The sequence below is a fragment of the Lycium barbarum genome, chromosome 4 (genome assembly GCF_019175385.1).
Source record: "Lycium barbarum isolate Lr01 chromosome 4, ASM1917538v2, whole genome shotgun sequence".
NCBI lineage: Eukaryota > Viridiplantae > Streptophyta > Magnoliopsida > Solanales > Solanaceae > Lycium > Lycium barbarum.
The window spans coordinates 85,051,983-85,061,730 of NC_083340.1; the positions used below are offsets into that span (position 1 = coordinate 85,051,983).

The 9,748-nt window shown below is 36.4% G+C and overlaps 1 protein-coding gene across 6 annotated transcripts; it reads left to right on the plus strand.

Annotated features, from left to right (window-relative positions):
• Positions 1 to 4,866: 4,866 nt before the first annotated feature.
• LOC132636126 (uncharacterized) lies at positions 4,867 to 8,921 on the plus strand. Of its 6 annotated transcripts, none has more exons than XM_060352831.1 (4): positions 4,867 to 5,419; positions 7,180 to 7,341; positions 8,260 to 8,437; positions 8,666 to 8,921. In XM_060352831.1, the coding sequence occupies exons 2-4, from the start codon at positions 7,223 to 7,225 to the stop codon at positions 8,720 to 8,722; spliced, it is 354 nt and encodes a 117-aa protein (XP_060208814.1). In that variant the 5' UTR covers positions 4,867 to 5,419; positions 7,180 to 7,222; the 3' UTR covers positions 8,723 to 8,921. The 6 variants fall into 6 exon arrangements, with proteins under 6 accessions (XP_060208814.1, XP_060208813.1, XP_060208812.1 ...); XM_060352830.1 differs by lacking the exon at positions 4,867 to 5,419 and adding an exon at positions 5,618 to 5,755; XM_060352829.1 differs by lacking the exon at positions 4,867 to 5,419 and adding an exon at positions 5,747 to 5,885.
• The last annotated feature ends 827 nt before the right edge of the window (positions 8,922 to 9,748 follow it).

Genomic DNA, 9,748 nt, shown 5'->3' on the forward strand with positions numbered 1-9,748 from the left:
GAAGAGAAGAGGAGAAGAGCGGCGGACGAAAACGGGAAAATAAGGGGAACCTTAGGGTTTCCCTAGTTAAAATGGGAAATGGGCCGGACCCGGTCCTTTTTGGACTGGGTCAATTTTTGACCGGTTATTAAAAGAATGGGCTAATAAATTAACATAGACTGGTTTGAGAATTTGGGTCAAAAATATGGGCTGGCCAAAAATATTTATGAGTTGATTGGACTTTGATTTGGGATCCGGTAAATCAAAAATATAGACTGAGTGCACGAAATAGTTTGACTTCTAAATTTAAATAAAAGACCTGTTTAAATAACTTGTGTTAAAATATTGCTCAATATGAAATATGCAATCATTAATGCTCAGATAAAAAATGGCGTTGTAATAGCCGTGCAATAATATTTCAAAAATCTACAGTAAAAATAAATACTATTATTTAATTATGCAAAGATAAATGTGATGCGTGTGCGTAAGCTGGTAAAATGTCGAAATGATAAAGATTGTGAATTATAATAATAGTAATAAATAATAATAATAATAATAATAATAATAATAGTAACTATAATAGAATAATGAAGTGCCGGTATTTTTAAGAGGCTAATAATTATATTAAAATATAATATATATATTTTTTAATTTTCATAAAATGTTAAAAACATAAATAGGTATTTTGGAAGAGAGGCGGGACAAAATTGGGTGTCAACAGCCTCGCCGGTAGCGGGAGGAGTGCCCGAGAACATGTCCTCAAACTCATCCGACCTTGAAGCCGGAATCGGAGAACTTGGAACGGCCTCAGCAGCTTCAGCAAAAGCAGGGGTCTCCGTAGTCGCAGCAGCTTCATAACCGGGCAGCGGACCCACATCCGTGGGGACTTCGGTCTCCGGGACCAGCCCAGCTCTTTGAACAGCTTCAGCAGCAGCTGCCCCCCGGATCTCTTTGTCCTTTGTAAGGGGGTTTCCTCCGAAGAAGCTTCACCTGAAATATCGATGAATTCAATCGACCGTAGAGGAGTCGGGTAAAGAATTTCTTCCGCACCTGTGGGTAATGTCGGGACCGAAGGTCTTTCCCCGGTTGAAGGAAGGTGTGAAGCGATGATACCCTCCTCCGGAATGGCAGCCACGGAAGGGGCCGCACTAATACTTCGAACGAGGAGCTCGGGCTCTGCCTCATCCCTCAGAGTCCTGACGACGCTCCTCGCCCGTTTCTTTGGTTTCTGCCCTTTGTCCAAGGGCCTTTTTCTCTTAGTGGCGGCAGCAAGGATACGAGAGGCACCCACCGAATCAAACTCGGGTGCCGACGTTGCTGGTTCTGCTGTTGGCACCGGCCTTGGATCCACCGAGCCCTTAGGTAAACCTGAAAATCGAACATGTTATAAAAAGATAGAAGATGCAATGAATGCGGATATGAATCGGGTATTACCATGGTTCTGGGTGACCCACTGGCCACATGGCAGGTGACCCCACGACCGATCGTCATGGGCATGTTGGCCGAGGAGAGCAGCGACCCATTCGTTTAGATTCTGGACGACCGGAGGAATCCAACCCACGGCTAACATAGATAAGAAGAGTAGTGAGAAGGTGGATAAGCTGCAGTTCAACAAAGCACGCAAGCAATTATTAAAAGGACGCAGACTTACGATTATTCCACCTTTCCGGGAAAGTCATGTAGTCGTCCGGGATGATGTCCGAGGTCCGTACCCGGACATATCGCTCCAACCAGCCCCTGTCTCTATCTTCGTCCATTTTTGAGAAAAATGGATTCTGACTACGTTTTGCGAGTTTTATTACGCCACCCCGGAACAGCCTTGGGTAATATAGGCGTATCAGGTGGCCAACAGCCGGAGGCAGGCCACGACCCTCCAAACGATCGGACCAATCTGTGCCAGGGTCACATTATAGGTCCGGCACAGTCTAAGATGACCGGATCAACCGGGGGGTCGAGCTTGAGAGTGAATGGGTAAGTATACACGTATAAGAAACCTTCCCGGTAGTCGGTGACTGATTCACTTGGCCCGGGGGCGAAAACTTGAACTGGACGGGTGTCCCACCCGCAATCGGCTCGGATTAAGTCGAGCTTTCCCTCGGTAATGGATGAGGGATATCGTCTCACGTCAAACCCTCTATCGGATACCGAAGAAGGCTTTTCGACCTCGAAATCCTTGTTGAAATTAGGCTTGGCCGGTATGATGTCCGAGGCAGTGGGCTCATAGGTGCTCTTTGCCTTAGCTGGAGAAGGTGGCTCGGTTCCTTGAGAAGAAACCGAGGGGACATCATGGGAAGTGGTTTCAGTATTGGCAGACATTTGAAAATATGGGATAGAGAGATTGGGAGAATGCGAAAAGGAAGTTAAAAGGGTAAAGTAAACAGTCAGAGAATTCCAAAAGAGGGGTGAAGAACGAGAGGAAGAAGCAGCAACGCAGAAGAGAAACTATTGAAGAAGTTGGTAAAATCGTTTCCTTTTTGCGTAGTACAAACAGCGAATCAACAAATAATGAGAGTTAAAAGATGAGAAGTGGAGAAGTGAAAAACTTCAGAAGAGAGAAAAAATGGAAGAGTAAAAAATGTTCGAATGGAGAGGTGAAGAGCCTTATATAGGCATGGGAGAGGAACGGCTACCGATGCCAGCCAACCAGGGGGAGCCACATGTCCCATAATTAATGAGGAATGACCTGAAGCGACGTGCGTTACGGCGGTTGTCAGAGTTGACCATCCGAAATAAGACACATGGTCGATGAAAAGGGGACGTGACGCAACTGTTCCCGCCAACATGAGAAGATAACAACGGACAAACGGAGTCGCCGATTTCTTGATGCATCCACTTCCCGTTACTCCGATAAATCTATGGTCCGGGAAGACCAGGAACCGAAGAAAGAAGGGGACAAGAACATGCACGAGGACTTTCGTTCTGAACCGGAGGAACACTTGGACCGAAGCCAAGGAAGGGCATCATTTGATCCGGTTTCTTCATGGCCGAGTTGGTCGTTGCCGTTGGTCTGTTTGGTCGTGGCCGTTAGTCCGTTTATTCGTGGCCGTTGGTCCGGGAGATCCGTTGAGCGATTGCCACACGTCGATAGCGTCCTGCCATGCTCAACTGCCAATCATACCGGTGTCAGACCGTACGACCAACCTAACCCAACCTAATCCAAGTCAGAGTTTTTCTTTATTTTTAGTTTTCTCTTATTGTATAGAGCCCATGAGGCAACACTATAAATAAGGGCCATTGCCCACTTTTAAGGGGTTGGCTTCCTCGTATCAATAACTCTTGTAATAGCAAAATCATATAAATCTCTCTCTCAAATATCTGATTTCGGTCCTCATTTGCTGTGTTCATCTCTTAAATATATTCAATCTAGTAACACTCATATGTTAGTAAACATACAAATCTACAGTACATCACCGATCATCAGTCGCTTTTTCATAGTATATTCGTATATTTCTTTTCTTTGTCAAATAGATTCAAGGCACGACCACATATCCTATACCTCACTCACAAATTTAATTGATTATCCAAATTCGGGGTAAACAATAGATGGTATTGATCACTATGTGGCCACCGTTGGAAGCTTAATCAATGTCTTTTCTATGCTAAACAACAGTAGAAGAAGGGCGTGACTTAGGTGTATATGTTGGGCACAAGATATGGGGTATATCATTTTGATGGTTCGTTTTGTTGCTATGTTGATCTCTTGATAATACTACTAAAAAACATGTAAACATAATGTCATTTCATTTTAGTTCTGCTTTATGATGCAATTGTTATTACAATGTCTTTCTAAATTCTCTGCTATATAATTTAAGCATTACGACTCTTATGCTTTGTATCAAGCAATTTTTTTTTTTTTTTTTTTTTTTTTTTTTTTATGCCTATCTCTTCCTCTTGAATTATGTAAAAAATTTTTATCGCTTTGATTGCAAGTGTGTTGGGTGATTGAGTTTGGATTTTGGAGTTTAGAAATACTCCTGCTTTGTAAATGAGACAGGGAGGGGAAAAAACTAAAAATTTCTCCAAAATAAATCTTTTTTGTTTCAATCACATGTTTAACAATTTAATTTACTTTATAAGTAATGATCCTAGAGGTCTACTGGCATAAGTTTGAATGGTTACTTCGAAGCAAAGTTACAAGTACAATTTTATTTAAAAAATAGATTTAATATGCTTAAACAAACAAGCTAAGATAATAATTTTACATAATCGATTTTCTGTAATATCAACCGCACATCGTGCGGGTACAAATACTAGTATATAGGAGAGGTGCAAGCAATATGGTTAAGCCAAGTGACAAGCTAATAACATGTCACTTGGTAATTTTAAGACAAAGTTAATGAGTGCTGTAATAAAAAAATTGAATTGAAGATTAAAAGTATTTGAATTTGAAAATATTAGGCTTTTTTTTTTTAAAACAAAAAAAGAAAAAAAAATTCATTAGTTAAAAATTACAAACCCAGGGACGAAGAATTCTAAATGGACTCATTTTTATCACATATCCACTCCCCCACAAAGTTGGATCTTTATAAAAGATTTTGTGCAGATTTTATATATCTATCTATATAGAATAGGAGAAGCAAAAACATTATATGATGAAGAGTGTCATCACCAGAAAATTCGTAATTGTTAAATAAAAAATCAAAATAAAAAATCAGAAAGACAACAAAATATCATAAACACACAAAAAATCAAAAAGAAAAGAGAAAAAGATTAAAAAAAATAAAAGAAGGAAAACTAACTTACCACATCTGCCACTAACTCACACACACGGGTACATTTAATTTTTTTTTTATTCGTAATTAATAATTTTTTTTTTAAAAAAAAGACTCCAAAGAAAAGACAAATCTAACTTACCACATCTGCACGCGTGCGCATTTAAAAAAATTATAAATTAATAAATTAAAAAAAAAAAAGACAACAAATAAGCAAAAAGAAAAGACATTTAACTAATTAATTGATTATTCATATCCATGATTGAACTAATTAATTGATTATTCATATCCATGATTTAACCTCTTTCAGCCACGTTGCTAAGCATTCGGAGAAATTATTTTGTACATAAAAGAACTGCCTCAAATACAAAACAACGTGTGTTTTACTTTAACAAAACAACTTATAGAAACTGAAAGATCGTGTGTTACAGATACAGAGTTCTACTTTGTCCCGATTACTTCTCAATTTTCAACAGCAGTTTCCAGAACAAAGCAACATATTTTTCAGATATTGCGAGAAATAGACCTGCCGCCTGCCACAAACATCAAATTTACATATCCTGATGTTACTTTTCTAGTGTAGTCGACTTCCCTGTAGAGACTCAAACACTGGTTAGCAAGTAGATAATCGTAAATAGTAAAGAACAAAAAGTAATGAGACACGGAGATTTTTATACTGGTTCGGATCACCGGTGTGGTGTCTAATCCAGTCCCCTTGGATTTTGGTGGTAACTTGATTACAGCAGTAGTTCTTCAATAGTGATTCCTGTTTTGAACAGTTTTTCAATTGTCCTCTACTGACAACCTCTACTGTATAGCTATCTATTCTCTCTTTTCTTTTTCTAGCACTCACAGACCTTTTTTTTTTCTAACACTCACGGACTGACTTTTACAAGCTATAGTGCTTTTTACGAGATGAAGAATGAATAGATACTTTTGCTCAAGTGAAGTTGTGCTTTTCCTTGGTTTGTGATGTCTTTTTTTAATAGCTGGCTTCCCTTCTGGAAATTTTGGAAGTGAATCAATCTTTCCTAGGATTGATTCTGATTTTTGCTCGCTCTAAGGTAACCCAAGGGAATTATCCTCAATCAGTGATTCGAGTGATTTCCTGATTGATCTTTGGATCTTCTTTTGTGGGTCTTCTTTCCTTTGTGTCCGCGATACAAATCTGCTCTGCTGGTCTTCTTCCTTTTGGTAACACTTCTGTGATTTGCCTTGAAACCTTGTTGGTCTTCTTTCCTTTATGTCCGAGAATTGAATCTGCTCTGCTGGCCCTCTTTCCTTTGTGATAGTGATGTAGTTTGACTTGAGATCTTGCTGTCTTTCTTTCCTTGTAGCCGAGATGAATCTTCCTTCAGATTTTGTATGGAATTGTCTGCTATTTTTACTTCCTTCCATATACGTCTTCTTGATTGGATCAATCAGATCTTGGCCCATGTATACTTCTTTGCTGATTGATGCCTTGGAGTACTTTTTCCTTTTCTGTGATCTTGGCTGAGTTGGCCCTTCACAACTTTCAATTTCTTTTTTGGTACCTGCAAAATACAATGTCATCATTAAAACAATTACTTGCTTTTAACCTTCAGGGCTAACAGATGGGCATAAAACCCCACTTAAAAGGCAGAAAAGTGCCTTTGTAGCAGTTCCTCTTGCATAGCCATTAAGTGATGGACGAGAGAAGGGTTTTTTGGTTCTGAATATGATGTTAGTCATCATGCAATATTGCAGATAAATGAATGTTTTAGTCTTTAGGGTCATTTTATTTGGAGCAGGTCTTGGATATTGAACTGTTTATGCATCAACTTGACATAATAGGAAGTTGCACCTACTAATGAAAAGTAGAGTGAAAGGTGATGTAGAATAAGAAAGGAGATCTCTACATCCAAAATGTCAAACCCAACAATATGGATGGTGGAACAATAACCAGCTGAGGCCTAGATGTATAAGATTTGCAAAAGTGAAACCTTAGAAAAACACTTGGTAATTTTCTACTTGGCCCCTATCATGTTTCCGCTGTAAATCTTTTCCTTTTTGTTGTCTAATGAACTTGATGTTAACAGAGAAGTCATGGTGGGTCAGCAGAGAACTTAGGTTGGATTGAGATAAAATGCAATTTCCGAATCATATTTAAGGATGTAAAATATGACAACTTTGTACTATTTTCCCCTTTAGTTTCTGTAAATGATTTTTCTATATGTAATTTTATGTCATATATCCGTAGGTATTTCACTGATCAAATAGAATATAATAAAGTGTCAGTGAGCACCTCATATAGATGCACTATGTAAGACATGCCTGGAGGGAATATTGGAGCCGAGACAGTAAGCAACAAAATAGTTGAACCGTTACTAAACATTCTGTAAGCTTATTGTAAAAGTTCTTAAAAAGGCTTCACTATTGATTGACATCCAGTTAGACAAAAGAAGTTTAATGAAGTTTCTATTCCTTTCATTACTACTTTGGGTTTTACCCGTCCTCTCAATTTCAGGATTTAGAGAATTTGGATGAAGATTATGAAGCATAGATAATCTATGATCACCAAGGACTCAGGTGTTTTTCTGTTCATTCATCTTCAACTTTTTCTTAGGTTTTCTTTATCGCTCTCTATGGTTGCAACTGAAGAAATCCAATCGTCCCTCAATCATGCATGGTATGTAGCAAAGTGTTTCCTCAAATCATCCTATCGACTTCATTTTGTTCAAATATATAAGTGCACTTTACTCTCAAGAGGGGATAGAGAGGAGAAGTCGGGATGTGTGGGGGAGGAGCATTTTGAAATAAAGAAAGAACATGCTTGAGTTAATAGTTCAACTGAGATTTTATTAAAATTTGAAAACCTCATCTCCTTCGTTTTTAAAAATGTTATAGTTAATTCTTTTTTGTTTTGGTACGTGCCTCAATATTCAATTTCTATGAGAGCCATATTCATATAAGAAATATGATGGTTACTTCAGTAACATTACATATTGATAATAGATATTGAAGTCTTAATTTTTTTTTTTTTTTTTTTTTTTTTTTGTGAATTGTTTTCAGAATACAGGGGTAGGAGAGTAATTCTTCTGTAAGTTGTGAGATATTTTCAACATTTGAATTAAAAAAAATACTTTGACTTTATATATACTCTTAAATTGTTGATCCTTTGTTAGGTAAATGTGTGTGTGAGCTTTTCCATATGTCCTTTGTAATACAGTGAACGGAGACTGTTACAGAATAAGTGTAATTGGTTTATCTCACTGTCTGTACTAGAGATCACATTTGAAGATGGGATAAAATGGGTGGTTTCCAAGTTGAAGGAAGATAGGTCTTGGGTTAGTTAGGATTCATATAGTCAGACCAAACTTGCGGCATAATTGTTGTTTCTTGAAGTACTAATCTCCAAGGTGACCTCAACTTTACTTGCTAGCTATGCCTTTCTAAACTATAAATGTGATTTCATAAAGTCTTTTGCTCTATGTCAATTGTTGTTGTTGTTGTTGTATATATAGTTTTCAAGCTGAACTCACATGGAAGAATAGAGCAAATAAATGTAATTTTGTTTAATTTTTGATTGCTTTTGGCTCTTTCTCAGGCTTGGAGTTCTAAAAACTGAAATCAATCCACGGAAGCCTTTAGTTTGTAGTGGTAATCGGGTTCGTATAGTTTATGATTCTTATCCAAAGAAGATTGCGGTTTCTAGAAGAACGCCTCCAAGGAAGGTCCAAGCTATTCCCCTAATGCTGATAATGTACTTATTTTCGTTCTACATGGTAATTGAGAAGATTTCCAAGTTATCGAGCCTACGGTGAGACAGTTTTTATCATGTTTTAGGACTCAAGCACAGAAGTTGATGGTGTGTGAAAATCAATGGTCTTTCATGCATAATCACTGAATTAGCACTACTTAGAACATACAATCTGCTGTTATTACAAATGTTTGAACTTATTTAATCTAAAATGGACAATGTCAATCTCACCCATGGAGTTTTTAATATGCAGGCAAATAAGAAGAGAATAATGTGGAAAGCTACCTTCTTGCAGTTGAACAATATATAAACAGAGAAATCTTAGATGTTTTTAACAAGCAGAGCCATTGCTGGGCGGAATGTGTTTAAATCTAATAGAATTCATTAGTACAGTATAGAATTACTAATATGTAAATGTAGTACTGTTATGTCATATTGCAGGTGGAGGAAATGATTTTTCCTTCCTTAGTGGCCTTATTATCAACGATCGTGAATCAAATTGTTAAAATATTACAATTGATCAAATAATAAAAATATAGCTGGTCAAGCAAGTAAAATAATAATTTTATTATAACTTTGTTCTCTAACATTTTCCGCGCATCGTGCCTGTACGTATACTAGTATATGTAAAAGGAGAGGCACAAGCAATGTGGTTAAGTCAAGTGATAAGCTAATAACAAGTCACTTGGCAATTTTAAGACAATGTCTATTGTTATGTAATAAAAATGAACTTTGAATTAAAAAATAAAATTTTTTGAATTTATAGATAGTAATATAAAAAATTTAAATTTTAATTGAAAAATATATTCTCACCTTTGTCCTTATCAGTACCTAATTGGCACTTTATGCTCAACACTATTTCTCAAAAGAGTTACTTCTAAACCAAAACACCACATTTACTCGATTCAAATTAAAAAATCTGATGTTTATCTCCTTTTCTTTTGCCATTATCTTTTGTCTAATAATCATTTAGCAATAATAATAATAATAATATAAAGTAATAAAATTAAAATTTTTAAACTGAAAAACAATATATATATATATATATATATATATATATATATATATATATATATATATATATATATATATATATATATTACTTTTTATATTTTATTCAGTCACATATTTTCATTACATATTAACGTATATAATACAAAAATAATAACTATTAAAAATATTAGTAGATTTTAATAACAAAGTAATAAAATTAAAATTTTTAAACTGAAAAACAAAATAACGTGTAAAAATTGAGACTGCCATGGGTAACGTTGAAGAAGCGGGTAATTGAAAAATGAAATGGATAAGTAATACCAATGTTGATTGGATAACCATG